The sequence below is a fragment of the Phaenicophaeus curvirostris genome, chromosome 2 (genome assembly GCF_032191515.1).
Source record: "Phaenicophaeus curvirostris isolate KB17595 chromosome 2, BPBGC_Pcur_1.0, whole genome shotgun sequence".
Classification (NCBI taxonomy): domain Eukaryota; kingdom Metazoa; phylum Chordata; class Aves; order Cuculiformes; family Cuculidae; genus Phaenicophaeus; species Phaenicophaeus curvirostris.
The window spans coordinates 70,754,946-70,774,406 of record NC_091393.1 but is presented as its reverse complement, the minus strand read 5'-3'; the positions used below and the strand labels follow the sequence as shown (position 1 = coordinate 70,774,406).

The 19,461-nt window shown below is 46.5% G+C and overlaps 1 protein-coding gene across 1 annotated transcript in view; it reads right to left on the bottom strand.

Moving 5' to 3' along the window:
- Positions 1-5,507, bottom strand: part of KIF26B (kinesin family member 26B) — a 298,400-nt gene extending 292,893 nt beyond the window's left edge. Inside the window, exons 1-2 of the mRNA XM_069850882.1 lie at positions 5,243-5,507; positions 4,722-5,117 (exon numbers count right to left, since the gene is read on the bottom strand). Of these exons, the coding sequence (XP_069706983.1) occupies positions 4,722-5,117; positions 5,243-5,305 (459 nt within the window). The 5' untranslated portion in view covers positions 5,306-5,507. The remainder of the gene's footprint in view (positions 1-4,721; positions 5,118-5,242) is intronic.
- Between the last annotated feature and the right edge of the window lie 13,954 nt (positions 5,508-19,461).

Genomic DNA, 19,461 nt, shown 5'->3' with positions numbered 1-19,461 from the left:
TTTAAAATCACATTTCTAGTGCAATAATCCTATCTGCATTACAGTGAGTTAGGATGAAATGATTAGGTGCCCGAGATTTTTTGCACAGGGAATTAAGTCACCATACAGACTGGGAGTGCTTGTTCACAAATTAAAGGTCTGGACGGAAATGAAATTCCATTATTCTGCTACTTGCTAAGCTTTGAGGAAGGGTTCATTACTGTCCTGTATCTACTCGGAATGTTTCTGAAGTAGCTACAAGGAACTTACTTTTCATTAGAACAGCTTCAGGGGTTTCTTCATTATTAACAATTATTAGACAAGACTTTGACTACTGAACACCTATGAAACAGAAATGGCTAATTCAACAAAATGCAAGCAAAAACTGAGGTAGAACATCAGTAAGGCTGTAAAAAAGGGGGAAAAAAAAGAAAAAAACTGTACCCTGAATGCAAGTACTCCCCCCGTTTCACACACACGGTGCTAAAGCAGAATTTGCCCAATTCTTATACCTAGAAGCACAAGGATTTAGTTAGAAGGATAGTCCGGAATATAGTCCACCTAACAACATCAGCACTAGCATTCAAAATAGGATCTTCACTTTCTGACATGATCACAATGTGCCGAAGTAGATATTCATGCCTACACATTCAAACGACCTCTTGGCTTAAAGGCTGTATTCAGGATTTTTAGAATCTTGTACTAACAAATCTATAATTGCCAGCTTAAGACTGTTTTTATTAGCATTATATTGATTATTTATACACAATGTAAGGTGATACAGGTAAATATTGCAACTGTTCAATTAAACATATTGATTTATTTTTTTGTCGGATACCTGCAAGGTTAGTATTCAATTGAAGCCAAATGATATCACAGGTTGGAACCCAAGGCAACCAGATTTCACACAAATTCTGATAAATAAGAAGGGTGATGTCAAACTTCTATGCTACAGCTTTGTCTGATGCCCTTATAAAAGTGTAGGCCAAGAAAAAGCTTATTTTTTTAAAAAAGAATCAATATTAGTAATTTTGGGGACAACCCTTATCATGAAGGTGTATGACATTGTAACAAAAGCCCTACAAACAATGGCCACCAAATGCTCTAAGATCCTTTCAGTTACAAACCACCACATGCAACTAACAATCACTTGTGCTGGTCGTTTCCCACAGGGGTGCTTCACATGGAGGTTACAAAAAGATTTCATTCTCATAAAACATAACCCCTTGTGTGCAGATAATTGCTGTACATCATTAAGTCACCTCTGTGTTACAAGAGGCGGCAAAACAAACAACAAGCTTTTAGCATTTTACATTCTTGTAACTGAAAGGGAACTTGGCATTTTAAATGGGTAAAATAAAGTAGCACAAATATAGATATATATTCCTCACCTTACCGCCCTATCAGGAAAAAAAAAAAACAAAAAATAATCAAGTTTTCATCCTGTTGACTTACTAGGAGAGAATGCATCTATTTAAAACTGAAAGCTTAACACCTCTACACTAACAATGAGCTACTCAGAAGCTGTTTGCTCTAGGTTAAGTGTGGCTTTTTCTGTATCAAATGAAAAGCTCCAGAATGTAGCTTCATACATAAAGCTTGGTCTGTTTGTGCAGCAGTTAAGTATACTGTTAAACTTTGTAGATATACACAAACTTTGACATGATTACACACTGCAGAAAACACCAGTGTAGGTTCACACTCATATACGCTACTGCAGATTCCAGTACCTGCTACTAGATGTGCTGAAAACACAGATACCCTCATTCTACTTGTTCTGCAGTACACAATGCCAGGGTTATCTGCATTTCTAAATACAGTATAAATGTGGAACAGGTGCCACAGACTCTATTTATACTGCTATGAAATTTCTCAGCTGTCTTCAACAGCATCACCAAAAACCATCACATAAGCCATCTAGATGTGGCTGGCTAGAAGGTGACCAATACTTTTTAAAAGCAATATTTAAATGATACAATATTGCCAGCTAGCTGTGTCCTGCTGGGCACCAGAGTCTTGAATTGCAAGATATTTTGCAGGTTCCGAGCAAATACCCAGAACCAGGAATGTGATCTGCTCCTTCTTCCACCGAATTCAGTGCCGGGATAAATTCTATACCCCCAAAACTCTATTTCCCACAGCAGCAATCACGAGCAGACCTCACAGGACCCTGAAAAATGCCAGCTATATTGACACAGCACAGTAGACTTCAGCGTCTATTCAAACTGAAGTAAGTTTTCCCTAGACGCACAACAGCTTTCCACATTCTGGCAAGAGACACTGTACATTTTGCCCTCAGAAGGCAACCCCAGTAAATTACTGTGGCAAAGGCAGCTCACGGGCCCTGGCTGAGCTAGCAGAGCCCACACCAGCACCCTAGTTTTCCCTAAGCAGACACCGAGCCAGCCAGAGGGTGCCAGCAACATCAAACTTGCAAGACCACCACATCACACCCAACCCAAAGAAGCCAATGTCACTAGCCGAGAAATTTGTATCCTCTGCAACTTAGAGAGGCCCAAAGCCTCCCTGTGCCAGGCAGTGCCTGCTGAAGGCAGAAATCACAAACCCAAAAAGTTCTTAACAGCTGTAAATAAGCCAGAAAGGATGAAAGAGATGCTTCTGCAAATAGCCACGGGCAGGTAGCGCCCATCTGCAGAAGGGAACTGTGTGCCAAAGTCTGGAGTGCCTCAACAGGATTGAGCCTGCAAGTACTATTAACAGGCAGAGCCCACAGCAGCCACCTCACTTGTGCCTCCTTCCTTCTCCCTAAACGCACACATTGGATAGAAACGGTTCTGTAAGCAGCAGTCCTACAGAACTGGAAGGTTTGGAGGAAAAAAAAAAAACAACCCAAGACTTAACATAGGTATGGAGCTAAAAACAGAGAAGTAAAGCTTACTGCTGACATGAATAAAGATTGGCCTGTGCAACACAGTCAGCTAAACTATCTGAACAACAGAACGGCACACACAAGAATAGTAACAGAGGGTTATCCTAACCCTAACCCATCTCAGGAAGGTTAGGATAGGCCAGGATTGCCACTATTAAAATAACAGAAGCCTGTACAAATCTCTACTGCAAAACCCGACAATTTCTATTTAACACTACACAAGAGATGCAAAGCCTTGATGCTTACATTTTACCTCCTTCCATCTGCAATCTCAGTTATTCCCATAGCTCTCGAGCTGTATCAGCAACTTCCCGCCTATAGCCACAGCTGATAATCACTGCCAAATCACATAGCCTGTAATTTGTGAAGATTTCGGTACAGGGCCACTTTCCAGGGAAATCAACCATATACTTATATGGCTAAATTGACTATTAATTTTGGTGGTTCCACCTTTCCATTCTCATGAATAATTCAGTTAAGCCACCTCTTGAGACAAGGTAACAACCAGCTCTCGAGCCCTTTGTTCAAGAGTGCACCAATTCCCTCTCAAAGGGCACATAAATAAATAATGGAGAATACAACACAACAGCAATATCAGGGACCCTTTCTGGGCAGTTGGTTCTTTTCCACAATACTTCTTTATCGTAACCACTAATGAAAACTCTTTGAAGTGGAAGAGTAAATATTATCATTCGATAGTACCTGGACCCAACAGGGCAAACAAATCGCATTGTATTACATTCTGGGAGCTGCAGACCCATACACAATACACTTGGAAGGTTGCTATGGAGGAACCCAACGCTTACGATTTTGGTAGCAAAGGGTCAGCCAAGGGTTGCTACTCACTCTTGTAGGGGTGTTAGTCATAAAATCATAGAATCACCAGGTTGGAAGAGACCCACCGGATCATCGAGTCCAATCATTCCTATCAAACACTAAACCATCCCTCTAACAGGGAAAACAAAACCAAAAAAAAAAAAAGCCAAACAAAACAAACGCAAGGTATTTCAATGTATGCCTTTGGAGGGTCCAGATTCCCCAACAGAGGCAGAAAGCAGACTTCCAACTCAGTCCATGTTCACCCAGCTCTTAAAACCCAGTTTCAGACAGATGCTCTTTAGGCACAGGATTATTCGTAGAATCATGGAATCATCAACCCAATACTCAGGGTCCAGCAGCTTTGAGCATTCCTTAAGTCTTCTTATTAAAAAGAAAAGAAAAAGAAGAGTTAAAAAAAAAAAAAGTAGTGCTTTAGTGTAAGAGAGCCTGGTCACAAAGTTGTCATCTCCCAAGTGACAGGAGACAGGACAAGAGGGAATGGCCTCAAGCTCCGCCAGGGGAGGTTCAGGCTGGACGTTAGGAAAAAAATTTTCACAGAAAGGGTCATTGGGCACTGGCACAGGCTGCCCAGGGAGGTGGTTGAGTCCCCTTCCCTGGAGGTGTTTAAGGGATGGGTGGACGAGGTGCTGAGGGACATGGTTTAGTGATTGATGGGAATGGTTGGACTCGATGATCCGGTGGGTCCTTTCCAAACTGGTGATTCTGTTATTCTATGATCCTCGTGTTAGTGGCTCCCAGAGCGGGGGGTCAGCGCCAGGGTCCGCACAGCCCCCCCGGGGCAGCTCTGGGTTCGCGCCGCACTCCGCTGCCTCCTCCCAGCAGAGCGCAAGCCGCGCGCATCGCACCCACTGGATATTCCGTAAACCCATCCCGCAGGGATCAAAGGCAGCGGAAGGGGGAAGGAGCGAGGGCTCCCACGGGGCATTCCCAGCCCCTGGGACACGCGCACGGGGCGATAAGGACCCCAAACCCCGCCCGGCAGCCCCCCCACCCCGCCCCGGTCCCCGCTCACCTTGCCGCCGCCGGGGCCGAGGAGCCGCAGCGCCTGCCGCTTGAGCTCCGCCAGGCGGGCGCCGCAGTGCTCGCACCAGGCGCCGCGGTCCGAGCCCGGCGAGGAGCCGCCGCCGCTGCCGGAGCCCGGCGAGCCCGTGCCGAACCCCGGCGAGCCGCCCAGCGAGCCCGGGGAGCTGGTGCCGATGCCGGGCGAAGCGGGTCCCGGCGAGCCGGAGAAGGAGCCCGGCGAGGAGGTGCCGGAGCCCGGGGACGGGGTGCCGGAGGAGCCCAGCGCCGAGCCGGCTCCCTCCGGAGCGGGGCGATTCCCAGCCCGGGACTCCTCGTACGCCTTGCGGTACCAGCTCTCCGGGGAGAACGGGGCGGCGGGCTGGGTCGGGGAGCAGGGCTCGGTCACCTGCAGCGGGAGAAGGAGCAGCGGGTCAGGCGCGAGGCGAGGGGATGGGGGAGAAGAAGAAGGAAAAGAAGAAGAGGAAGAAAGAGAAGAAGAAAAAACAAAAATGCCCGGAGCCGCCAACTCACCCCGCATTTTCGGCTCCTCGCCGTCACCGCGATCCTCTCCTTATTCCCAGCCACCGAATTCATGGTGGCGCGGCGGGAGGGTTTCCCACAGGTTCCCCGCTCGGCATCCGAGGGGAAGGGCCGGTCCCGGGAAGCCTCCCCAGCCCCCGGGAAGGCGGCTCGCTCCGCGGAGAGCGCTCAGCCCCGGCACGCCGTCAGTTCTCGGGAAAGCGCTCGGGGCTGGGGGTTTCTCCCGGTCGGTTTTTCCTCATTGTCTTCCCTCTCGTTCCCTTCACAAGCCCCGTTTTCCCAGCGAAGGCAACATCCAGAGCAGGAGCGCTCCCCGCCCGGGCCGGCGGCGCCGCGGAGCATCCGAGGCTCCCGAAAGCGGGAGCCGCGCAACTTGTTCCCTTTGCTCGGAAGGTTTGTAACCGAGTTAAAAGAAACCCTCCAAAAAAAAAAGAAAAAAAAAAAAAAACCGGGCTCGGGGAGGAGCCTCCGCGTCCCTCGCGGCCAATATCCTCCTGCCCGCTTGTGCCTGACAGTTCTGCGAGGGAGGGAAGGAGGGAAGGGAGCTGCCCGGTCAGCCTCCCCCGCCACCAGGGTCCATTTTATTTTGCAGTATTTCTTGACTGACGGCTGCGATTCCTCCCCCCTTCTCCAAGAAACCTTGTTGCTTCCCCCGCGGTTATTGGTTAGTTGCCTCTGTTAGGGGCTCTTCGTGAACGTGATTTCACAAGTGTTCCCAACCCTCCCTAAATAACTGGGGAAGAAAAGCGAGCTGTGTTCGTGACGCTCACCGGCATCTCTTTTCTGTGCTGTAATTTTACGTGTATTAATTTAATTTGCAGTTAAGAGGGTAATAAATTGATCCCTTAACAATGAAATCCTACAGGCTGGTGTCCCCATTAATCTTTCCCTTCCGATTATGATTTCTTTCTGCGTCTGGTTGCAGATCCTCATTTATTTCAAATCCTGCAGGTAGCACGATCATTTCTAATAAATCTTCCTCCTCAAAAGCGGTCGCTGATTTTCTCAGAAATGGATGCAATAGAGAGTTAAATGCCAGATCCCCCAATAGGTTCATAACACAGACAGGTTAATGCAATTGAGAAGGCAGAACACACAAGGGGCTTGCATCCACCTTTTCACCTTCCTATTGTTACTTCCATACAAATGCATCCTTCCAGCATCCCTAATGTACCTGGGTTGTAGCGGCCATGAGGAAAACGAACCAGTGCAAGGCATCACTGAGCGAGGAATCTCCCGGTGCCTTTCTGTTTTCACAGATTCCGTGCCGGTAGTACAGATGTGTAAGATGTTCTGCTGTGTTTTAACTTGACTAGGATATCACCCTTACAGCAGAGCAGCCATTCCTGATCTGGTTAAGAAAGCTTTAATCCAAAGCTGACACAAGCGATGCCACCCACAGTAGCCAAGCTGCATCAGTGGCACCTCGTGCATTTACAAAGGTCCCTCCAAAAAGCTGGCCAAGTGGGCAAACAAAGGAGGGGCACCCCAGCTCCTACTGCATGCGAATGGGTTGCACAGAAATCCGCAGGCAGAGATCCCGTGTTTTGTTCTGTAGAGAGACGTGATAGGGATGACAAGGTGATGCAGGAAAACGCTGTGCAAGCCTACGGCAGCCCAGAGCAGGTAGGCTCCACGGGCCCCCAGACGCGGGCTGTAGGCAGCCACATGCCACTCACACCACGGTGTGTAACTTCTCATTTTCCAGGCTCAGCGATTTTTGTGGCGAACTGGCAGATTCGCTTTGTTTTTCAGCAGGCCTTTAATTACCAAGCTGCTAGCTCTGCCTGCCTCACCCCAGCTGCTCCACCAGCCATCGTCATCCTGCGCGTGATGGCACGTCTTCCTCTGGAGACGATGGCTTTCCAGGGGGCAAGGGGCAGCAGCTGGACTAGCACGCTGGCAACTCCCAAACCACAGACCAGGGGACCCTCAGGACCAGGGACCGGGGGGCAGATCTCTGCCAGCACCCCGGGCTCCGCTTTCTCCGCAGATCTTTGGGCTCCAGGCAGCACCCACTCAGCTCAGGCGGGATCAGCGAGGCACCACCTTGCAGGAGGCTGGTGGAGCACGGGGGACAAAACGGGCCTTCCAAAGCTGTGCGGCTCCCAGCAGCCTGGAAGGGGGAGAGGGGAGAGAAGGTACTGGCCCACGGGAGGTTCAGACTGGATGGGGGGGGGCAGTTTGGACAGGGGAGGTTCAGCTTGGACAGGGGGTTCAGACTGGATGGGAGGATCATATTGCTCAGGCAGGGTTCAGGTTGGGCAGGGGAGATCAGATTGGACGAGGGGGTCAAACTGGACAGAGGGGGTCAGCTTGGACAGGGAGGGTTCAGGGTGGATCGAGAGGGGCAGCTCAGGTTAGACGTTAATAATCTCTCCTCTCTCCCGGCTCCCCGGGCGCTGGCGGGCGGCGCGCGCCCCCTGGCGGCGGCGGGAGGAGGCGCCGCTCGGGGCCCGGGGAGCCGGGGGGCTGGGGAGGCCTGATCCCCCGCGACAGCCGCCTGAGGGGAGGTGGCGGAGAGGTGGGTGCCGGCCTCTTCTCTCGTTAGACCGGGTATTTGGAAAGATTAGTTCACCAAAAGGGTTCGTAGAAGGGTTTGGGTTGGGAGGAACCTTAAGGATCGCGGCTGGGGGTTGGGACAGGGTGATCTTGAAGGTCCCTTCCAGCACAAACCATCCTATGATTCTCTACTCATCCAGTTCCAGCCCCGCTGCCGTGGATCCACTGGATCCGGTTGCTCAAAGCCTCATCACGCGTGGCCTTGGACACCTCCAGGGATGGGGCATCCACTGTTCTCTGGGCAACCAGTACCTTGCCACCCTCGCAGCAAAAAAATTTCTTCCTAATATCCACTCTAAATCTTGCCTCTTTCAGCTTAAAACCGTCACCCCTCATCCTCTCCCTGCATTCCCTGATAAAGAGTCCCTCCACGGGCTGTCAAGTATTGGAAGAGGCTGCCCAGGGAAGTGGTGGAGTCACCACTCCTGGAGATGTTTAAAAGACATGTAGACGTGGTGCTTAGGGACATGGTTTAGTGGTGGGCTTGTCAGTGCTAGGCATACAGTTGGACTTGATGATCTTAAAGGTCTTTTCCAACCTTAACGGTTCTGTGATTCTGAGAGACAACTGCCATCCCTGGTAAGGGGATAGGGCTTCTCCAAGTATGGCTACAAAGGGCTGTCAAGGGTGTCTTTTTCCAGGGTTGGACTCCTCCTAGGGTTTCTAGGATCTGAGCTGTTGCCTCCCCGGCAGGGTGCAGTAAAATAGTTCCCCGGCCCCACTGCTCCTGGGTTGGGGGTCAGATCCTACCAGTGTCCTACTTGGTTTTGTGCTCCCCCAGAGAGCTGGGTCTGTGGCAGGATGCCTCTTCTCTGCCAGCTTCTGCCCACCTGGGCTCTCTTCCCTTTGTTCCTGCCTGCTGCCCAGCTAGGCAAGGGCTCCAGCAGTAGCCCAGACAAGCAGGGTTCATACCCAAAGCTTGAGGAGGCACTGGGAGCCCTGGTGCTTGCCAGTAGGGTGGCTGAAGGGGAGATGATCTCCAGCAAAAGGCCAATGGAGCAGATGGAGTAGCCTGAGGGGGAAAAAAAATGCATCCTATCTACACAGCAGGATCTTGCAGAGGATGACCAACGGCTTTCTCAGTCCTTAGCTGATGGCTAAGTTTGGTTTGATGTGCAGAAGTAGGGTCATGAGCTGTGAGGAGGAAGAACACCTCCAATCAAGAATTAGGACCTCAGGACATGGCAAAATTGTTGTTTGATTCTGAAGAGTCTCAGTAGCAAATTTCCATTTTCTCACTTGTCGTGTTTGGAGGAACTGTTGAGAAGGTGGCATTGAGATAGCTCTTCTCACAGCTTGCTGTTTGCAGGACTTTATTGGCTAAGCCTGGGTGATGGCTCTGTTGCAGCTGGATCAGTTCTCCATCATGACAGGTGTCAGTATTAACTAACATTTTGGGTCATTTAAGAAAGGCTTTATTGAATTGTGAGAATTTTTTGAAGTGGAAATATTCTAAATTCTCCATTTGGAGGTATTTTGCTGATAAAATCTTTCCAGTTCTTGTTATTGTGTGCTGGCCAACATATAGGACACTATGGTATCACTCCAGCAAGAAGCTCTGCTAGGAAGCCTTTCTTTGGGTTAACACCTTCCTCTCTGAGAAGCATTGAGGTATGGCTTCTCCCTCTCTTTAGGCCCCCTTGTGCAGAAGTTGATATGATTTCCTCTTACAACCCCTCATGCTTTGTGTGTCGCTAAGGAAAAATGATTAATTATCGGAATCACCAACATACCAATGACAGGCAGCTCTGCAGCTACCTCTCAATTTCAAGTTTACACATTTCTTCTGTTATTGAAACTGGTAGTTATGGGAATCTGCCTTAACTTTAGTCTTGGCAAATCAATTACGCTAGCAGTCCAGAAGTTAGACATAGCTGTTGTTCTTAACTCCAGACAGAGCTGAAAAAATGGGGTTGTTCAGACATTTGTAGGTGGGCAGGAACCAAAGCCTTACAATCAAGCATAAGTATCAGACAGAGGTTCAAGCAACAGCTGGTCTCAGAGCCCTGAGGATGGACTTAGATCTCCATCCATGTATTGCACCTCTATGGACTGCTGTAATCTGTCTTTTAGGTAGTGTACAAACTTTGAGTTTCTCCATCACACTGCAGCACCTTTGTGGTGATGTATTATCACTTTCCTGCCTTCAGTGGATTTCTTCTGAGTGTATCTCAGTATGGGTGCAATTAAATCTGACCTAGAAGTTCAGCTTCATCACTCAAATCTGAGATGCTGGCACAAGCCCAGTTCTATCAATAAACAGCAGCATATGAGAGCTGGAAATGTCGGTTGCATGAAAGAAATCCTTTGAGGTATTCACATTTATAATAAATCTCAGGATAAAAAAAGGTGACAGCAACTGTAACTTGAAGAGTCATCACTGCCTGCACAGAAGCTTTGTTTCCATGTTTGGTGCTAATAAGTCTCAGTATTGGGTCTTTCTTACAATTTTAAAAAGCTTCCTTGGGGAGATTTGAAATGCATGACAGCTCCGATACTTGCTTAAAGCTGCATATTAATGAGCTGGAGTCTGTTGGGGGGCAGGGAAGAAATTGAAGGAATTTGTAGTGATAGTGACAAAGAACTAATTGTAAAGATAGAAGCAGCTAATTATTAAGAGTCACAAACAAAATCACTAGAACTTTTCCAGTTTGATATATTTCTCCTCCAAAACCTTTCTAGTTCTTATTTGCATCCCCTTGCCAAAGTGTGGGATCATTTCAGTGAAAAGCTCTGTTAAGAGCACATTATCCTCTCACATAGTACACGCATCAGCAGAAACGCACATATCCACAGCCTGAGTATTCTGCAGGATTTAGGAATTCATGTAGTACAGAACGAAATTAGCTGTACAGACCATATTTGTACTTCTGACATTGTAGGTAATGTTCCTTTTACGGTATCTGGGATACACTGTGCTTCTGGAGTGTGCTTTTCTACTTGCTCTGAACAATTGTTGAGTATGATTTTATGGAGAAATAAGACTGGGGATTTCCTCTGTACAAACTGAGGGATCTGCTGTGGCGCAACTTCTTAATCAGTCCCAAGATTTACCTTGGGACTATCAGCATAAAAAAAGACTGACACCTGAAAATGTTCACGCAATGCTACAGTCCCTAGTTCTGTGGGGGTATGATATGGACAGTCAACTCTCTAAGTGGTCCTTATTACAGCTTCTCCTTCTTGCTGTTGCCAGCAGACCTGCATCAGTACACTTTAAATACACTTCTCCCTACTCCAAGCAACAACAGAGTTTCACTGTCAGCCCGACAGGTGTGTATCTCGCTATTTGCTTAGCATAACCATTTTGCCTCAGGGCCATTGCACACGTCTTTACACTGTACTTCCATTGCTTCAGCAATATCCCCCTTGAATCTCTCTGTAATACAAAAGGAAGCCATTTGTGTTCAAATTTGGACAGAGAGTCTCATTCTGTTGCAAACCAGTTGCCTTTCAATCTCACCCTTGCCTGATACTGTAAAGCAATCTATTTTCCACAAAGGGCTGTCTATTTGGATTTATTTTGATTGGAAAATTTTTCTGTGTCTCAAATGTAAAATACTTCATAGATTTTCTAGAAACCACTTTGATAGTTACTGCCACACAGCTCTGCCTACTTTCATTAATCTTTATGTTCTCAGTGAAAATCAATGCCTACTTATTAAGGCGATATTGATATGTGTTTCATAAGTAATAAAGGATGCCATGTCATGCACATACTTGGAGAGCAGGGTTGCATGGAAAAGTTTACAGTCATTTTATGCAGTGGGATGCATTGCAATGACAAGGGTGCAGCCAATTTCGGTTAAGTTCATAAATTCAAATACTGAAATTTGACAGAATCCCGTTTTCTGTTACTCAGGTGCAATAAGCATTCATTGCAACTCCAGAACTAAAGGCAAGCCTGAAAAAGGAAACAAAGCGTGAGTACCTGTGAATCCCAAAGTGCCGAGCCCTAGCAATGCGCCTTTAACACAGAAGGGCAGCAGACCAAGGAAATATTGGAGTAACAACAGCCAGAGTCGCAGGCTTTGAAGGAGAAAGATGTGAGCTGTTTCCTGTCTAGAAACCCTGCTTGCCTCTGCAGCACAGAGAAAAGCCATCAACTCCTTCCTGTGCTGGGCTTCAGGGAGCCACATCCAAGGTAATGCTGCAGCAGCACCCGACATCAGTGGGGTTGTGATAGAAGCCCCCAGTGGAAGTGTCTGCAGGCTGCAGAGCTGTGCTGAGGGGGCCTGTGGTAGCCTGAACTGATAGGACCTGGCTCTGGCCGCACTGCTAGTGATTCTCCCCAAGCACAGGAACCCCTTCTGGAGATATTGGCAGGTAAAGGATTCCTTTTGAACATTCTTCACAGGCTCTCGTAACTACCTCAGGGGCTGAGGAAAAATGTGTCTTTCAAAAGAATTATTCTCAGTAATCTTCAGATAGAAGAAGAAAGAAGATGGTATTAATGGTATTAACAAATAACGGTATTAACAGGAGGAATATAGGGCAGCATGTGCCAAAATTAGAAAACAAGTAAAGTGACTGCTGGAGGGTATCAAGCGTAAAGCAGGTGTGTGTGCCTGCTTCACCCTAGGGGACAGGGGCATAGACGCAGATGGCATGGAAGGGGTAAGTGGAGATAAAACAGAGAAATGAACAGGCAGCCCTGAGAAACAGAGCGAAGCATTTCTCTTTTCTTCCATTTCACTAGTTTGAGGAATTTCGCAGCCAGAAATAGAGGTATATTGCAAATCAGCTTCTGGCTTCATCACTGGTGCTGTTATGAGGGTTTTGGCTTTTATGACAACCAGACATTCCTTGATGACTATATCCTGTTAGGAAGGGTTAGGATCTACCTGTCTTGAGGAGGCAAGGGAATCCTTGGTAGCAGGCTGGCCTACTTGATGATGCAGGCTTTAAACTCAAAGGTCTTGGGGATGGGGGGGAGGTATCCAAAGTTGCAGCACTCACACCATTGCAACCACGGGAATAAGCCAGGTCACCCAGACCAGTGACACATGTTCCTGCCTTCCAAGAGGCAGCTGCCTCCCAAGATGAGAACCAGAAGACCAACCATCCCAAGTGCGTGTATACCAGTGCACACAGCCTGGGGAACAAACAGGAGGAACTGGAGCTCCTCACCCAGACAGAAAGTTATGATATCATGGGAATAACTGAGACATGGAGGGACAACTCACATGACTGGAGGTTGGATGGCTTTAGTCTGTTTGGTAAAGTCAGACGGAGAAGAAGGGGAGGATTCGTTATGGTCTATGTTAAGGAGAATATTGAATGTGTAGAGGTCAACTGCAGCGATTATGGAAGCCATGTCAAATGCCTCTGGGTCAAGATCAAAGGGGTTGTCTTCAGCAGGCATCCGCTACCATCATCCAAACCAAGCAATATTTGGGTCACTTAAGCAAGCTTCAAGTCAACATAATCTAGTTCTTGCAGGTGACTTCAACTGCCGGGACATTTGTTGGAAGAACAGTGCGGCAGCTCACATCATCCATGAAGTTGGAGTGCCTAGAGGCCTGCTTCCTCATGCAAATGTTTGATATGCCAACCAGGAATAAGGCACTGCTGGACTTGCTACTCACAAACGAAGAACACCTACATTCTAACATGTAGTTCAATCAGTTAGTGATAGCTTTGGCTGCAGTGATTGTGGAGTTTGGGATCCTGCTGAGCACTCTGAATGTTATTACTAAGGCAAAGGTGTTAGATTTCAGAAGAGGAAAGCTCAGTTTGCTCAGAGGTCTGTTGGGAGGGATTGCATGGAAAGCTTCCATGGATAAAGGAGCTATCAGATACTGGGAATTTTTACAAGAATGCTCTCCTGGAAGCACAAAAACAGTTCATCCCCTTTAAATGTAAGCAAAGTAGGCAGAGCAAGAGACCCCCTTGGTTTAACTGTGAGCTTCTGAGTCTGCTCACAACCGAAAGAGAAACATGCAAAAGATGGAAAACCAGACAAGTACCTGTTTAGAACTACAAGGGCATTGCAGAGATGCAGTTAGAAAAGCAAAAGCTCAACAAGGACAAGCATAAGGTCTTGCATCTGGGAAAACATAATACAGGAGTGCAGCACAGACTGGGATCTACCTGGCTAGGAAGCAGCTCAGTTGAAAAGGGACCTTGGGGTCTTGGTAGACAAGCCCAATATGAGGGAACAGTGTGCTTCAGTGGCAAAGAAAGCCAACAGGATACTGGGGTGCATCAACAGAGGCGTCACCAGTAGAGACAAAGAAGTCATTATCCCATTCTTAGACAGCACTTGTCAAGTCACACCTGGAATACTGTGTTCAGTTTTGGTCCCTGCTAGGCAAAAAACGTGGGGACAGACTAGAGAGTGTCCAGAGAAGGGCCACAAAGATGTTCAAAGGGCAGGGAAGCCTGACGTACTAGGAAAGACTGAGAGACCTGAGTTTGTTCAACCTTAAGAAAAGAATGCTTAGGGGAGACCTTATCACCATGTTCTAGTATTTAAAAGGTGGCTACAAAGAAGATGGAGACTCTCTTTTTACAAGCAGTGACATGGAAAAGACAAAGGGTAATGGGTACAAGTTACTCCTGGGAAGATTCTGACTGAACACGAGAGGAAATTCTTTCACAATGAGAAAAATCAGCCACTGGCATAGTCTCCCCAGAGAAGGGGTGGATTCCCCACTACTGGGCACTTTTAAGATTCATCTGGACAGGGTGCTGGGCATCTTTTCTAGACCATGTTTTTGCCGAGAAAGGCTGGACTAATGATCCTTGAGGTCCCTTCCAGTCTGGTATTCTGTGAGTTTGTGATTATATCATCACATTTTTATGCTGCATCCTTTCTTGTTGCAGGAGTCATTTATAGCAGTACAGATCAACAGCAGGTCTGGCATCACAGGCACTAGTCTATCATAGTCTTGAATGTGTTAATGCCTTAAATGAAACACTACATAAAAGACAGCAGGCATTTCTCTTCTGCACTTCAGCTCACCTGAGGTGAACTAATTCAACTCAGTGCTCTTATAACAGAGAATTACATTATAATAAGCTAAGTGAGATGTCTCACCCCAGTATGTTCCTGAGATTTTTGTAACAGTAGGCACTTCAGGTCTTTGAGCATCTGTGAGCATCAGAAACTCTTTTTCAAGCTCTTTTCAAACATTCAAACATTTTTATTATCACCAAGTTTAGGGTTGAGGGTGAGCCTTAAAGCATGCAGATTTCTAAAAATTTTAAATGTTCCATTTTTCTTCCCATTACACATCATTCCATGCAGATCATATTCCTTATGAAGCACCTGCAGAGGGCTGATGACTGGATTATCTGCCTGTCGTTTCCCTGATACCTCTTTTTTACCCGCCTTTAGTTTGTCATTGCGTTGAAAGTCACAGTTTGGTCCCTGTATCCCTCTCTTCTTCAGCTCACTGTCAGCTGGGGAGGCAGAGCCATGGCTAGACCGGCATCTCCCGTGGATATGGGTCAGTGGCCGAGAAAGTTATAGCACTGCTCTTTTTGCCCTTCCCTGTCTACCATAATGAGTTTTTATTCAGCTTATTCATGCTCTCCTGCCCTGACTACATGAACAACCCACCAGGAGAGGCCAGGGGGATACATGACTGGACCTAGGTGACTGCAGGTTTCGTGTCTGCTTGTCAAGGGATGTTCAGACTTGGCAGGACAGCTCTGGAGTGCTCAGAAAAGGGAACGAGTAGGGTGTACCTGTTCCTTAGAGGGACACCATGGGACTGGTGCTCCGGGTGAGCGTGGTTTGCTGCATACAGGAACTTCTTTCAGGTTTAAACAAATGAGCAGTCTTGTCACTGGGCAAAGATGTCAGCATACGGGGAGATGGCTTTAACAGCCTGTCTGTGTGCCCAGGCAGGCTTGGGTAAAGTATTGCTGCATGTTTTCAGGGCAGACATACTCACAGCTTTAGGAAAGTCTCTGCCTGTCCTCTCAAGCTGTGCTCTGTCCCTGGAAACGACACAAGCAAGGGGCAGCTGTGCTCAGCAGCATGCCCCACACGTTGCTTTAATGATGTGGCTCTTTCCTAAACCATAACTGTTCTGTCAGGCACCATGACAGAGGGAAAACATCCCATACCTTGGCAGCTAGCAACACAAACACAGTTTTAGAGGTAGGCTGGCAGTAATTGATTGGCATTTCTTCCTACTGCTGGAAAGCTTTGGCAGAGTGGAATGCATTACCCCATGTTACCAAGTCTGGCAGAACTGGGTTCTTCAGTTTTTTAGAGAGGGCTTGTTTGTTTGTGAATGTTTTAGCAATTTAACATAAATGGAAATTTATATTGCCTTAATGAAATCAGCATGACCTTCTTGGATGGTTATTTGTTTGGATTTAAAGCCCCTTTTACTGGTTACACACATGTAGCTTGTACCCATGTGAGCAGGTGCATGTTGAACTGGAGAGCCAGCTTTAAGCTGGCAGTAATGTTAAGATATAGAGCTGTATCAGTTTGACAATGCCAATTTAACATAGCAGCTGTAACTGCACTGTTGAAAAGACTAATACTTTGAAAACGACTGTGCTAGTGGAGGAAGAGGTTAGCACCCTTAGTCTATCCCCCTTGCTCCTTGCTGCCTCTTTCCCAGAGATTTCCCTCTTTTCAGACCCATCAGTATGAGGTCCAGCACAAAAAAACCCACCAAGACTATGCCTGTAACTCTTTGTTTAACAAGTTAAGAAATCACCTTCAAAACAATTCCCTTGTGAGTTGACATACAGCTGATAGGATGCTGCCAATTCTCAATGCAATTCTGCAGGTCACTTTCTGAAAGGCTGTTGAAGATCTCCATCATTTTTGCTTTCACATCTTCTATTGACAAAATATGGGTTCCTTTCAGCACCAGCTTTGTCTTGGGATCTCTTCACTCTAAGACTCAGTCAATAACTGAAAAGTTTCGATTGTGGAATACTTCAGTTTCACAAGAAGCTTGATGTTCACTCACTGTTCACTCTCGCACACCAACATTTGCCAGCTGAGGGTAGGAAAACATCTATATTTGAACACGTCCACTCATTCACTGTGACAGGTCAGAACATGTCCTGTAACTATCTCTTTGTCTCTGCCCTCCCACACTTGGTTCCCGGGCTCTAGGGTTAGTTTTCATTTGTTCTGTGTCTGATCTTGAATGTCCATGTGTAGACAAGGCTTCAGAGCACTTGTAATCACCTACATTTTAATCTGGTTGTTTAGCATGTTCCATAATTAAGAAATGTTCACCCATGCAATTAGCATTATTAAGCCTTTTAACCAGTGCTAGCCTCACCACTGTATTCCTTGCACAATGTCTAGAAAAGATGCAATGGCAACAATTTACATTAATTAATTTGGTCCAAATCTCCTAGCAAAGGCAGGGTGAGAATCTGGAAAATGGCTGATGCTGTAGGAGAGTCACCCTGCCACTTTGTGACCAAAGAGTTTTGGACAGCAGCTGGGTATTTGGCATGAAAATGTGCTGCAGTGACAGCTGAGACTGGTCCTGTCTGAAAGCACAGACCAATATGCTGGAATGAACATCACTAGGTAAGAGCACTTGTTACTAATTTTAATGTGTACTGAGAAGCCTTGGGTGCCAGTGTGTTCCCAGTTACTTCTCTAGTGAGACTGCAGACTGAAACAGGCCTTTGGTCCAAAAAAGCTGGAGTCAGTGCCCTGGAGCTGGCAAATCTCGGTGTTTGTGAACATGTATGTGATGCTATCCCATACTGCTGGGAGCAGCTGGTGCATAATTATTCACTAACAGGCACAGAGTAGGGCTGAGAGGCAGCCTGAGGAGAGGATGCCTTTTGGATCCTGAAGGCGTGGATGATTTTGTATTGATCTGTGTTCTTGTCGGCAGTGGGAGACTGACGTTTGCTCCTATGTTATTTACATTTCAGTCTGCGTGATGATGGTGCCTTTGCACAGTGGAGGAGATCCTGCAAGTCTGGGGGGCATATTCTTTTAAGGTTGTTTGTATTCAAAAAAAATAAACAAACTAGAACCAGTAAATGGAAGATCTCAAGAGAAATGGAGTGTTTCTATAGCATGCTAGGCCTGTTTAGAACACAAAAGGAAGAATGTTGTGATTCTGAGTTTTTTCCCCTAGGAAAATCTGCGCTCTGTTGCAGGGCGGTGATGAGAGTTGCTGTAAGGATCATCCTCTGAAGACGTACATATTTATCATTCAGAGAATCTTCATCTTATTTGGGCTTGAAGCTGATGCATTTATCACAGAGAAGACATTTTCATTGCTAAAAAGTATGGAGAAAGCTCCAGAGAGATCAGAAAGAGCACTGACAAAATTTCTGAAGTTGAATCTGTCCAATTACCTGCCACGCAACTACCCTGCCAGAGAGCCACCCCATTCCCACTTGCAAAGGTTGGTGTCTAAAGAAGGTGGTTCTCAGGATTACCTGGAAAGAAAACATCTTGGGCTGACAAATACAGATGATTGACCATTTTTTTCCTGTGCCTCTCAGGCTTGTCCAGTTGTTCACATTCTTTCACATGCTTGACTGGAACAAATTTTCTTAGACGTCAAAAGGAAGGTTGTAACCTTCTCAGGAAGTGTTTTAGGAACCTGCTCAGATGCTAACCAATCAATGGGGAGCCCATATGCATTGAAGAGGCTTTGTTAAATGTGTCTCTGACAAACCAGCAAGGAAAAGTGGCTGCATATCATCCCAGTCAATCTGGAAACGGATGGGCAGCTAGGGCCATGGGGCAACTTTGGAATTACTAATTGCCATGCAGATAACAAGGTACAAATAAGGACAATTAAATGAAGGCAAACACTTGTAGGCTTCTTCAGGGGAAGCTCCTGATGACATTCAGGGGTCTGGCAAAGGGTGGGTGTACATGTTTCTTTGTGTGTCTCTGTGTTTACCATTTACTGTGTTGAAGGAAAAGCAGGTATGTCTCCTCCTGGGATGAACTGTTTGCTATATAGGCTACCTACACCCCTAGACACCTGTTGCTCTTTCTGTTTAGAGCAGACTAGGGAAATGAAACCGGGATAAATTAGGCACTAAAGTTGTTTCAGACTTACTAAGGAGATACTAAATCTGTAAGAAGTGAAAGAAGAAATTATTAAGATGCTCACAGTAGTCATTTTACATGCCTCTTAATTATAAGCATTATCAGTAACAGTTCTGTACACCAGTCTTGAATAATGGTCAATTCACATTCCTTTGAGCAAACAGGCCAAGGAGATGTTTTTTAATGGATTGTGTAAATGAATTCAGTGTGCTATCTAAACCAAACATCCTATTATTCAAGACTGTTCTCCAGGCTTTAGCCATTTGCAATACTGATAGCAGCAAACCTTAAAAATCAAGAACCTTACAGCACTTGTCTTCGTAAATGAGGATAACTTGCATGCTTCACAACCTCAAAGACTTTTTTTCATGGAGCACAATACAAATCCCGAAATTTGTCTGCATGCCTTCTTCAAAGAGGTAAGAAGTTCTTTACTTTTAAATAGGGTCTGCATTTTCTCATTCGTGATACTTGCAAAGTGGTTGGCACCAGGATGTGGCATCTTAATAGGACTTATTTGCTGCTGCATTTTGACGTCACATCTGTTGCAAGAAAGGGCCTGGGCTACCTCTCTTTTTTCTCAGGCTCAACCTCTTTTTAGGGTCTTGAACTTGTCAGTAAGCAGAGT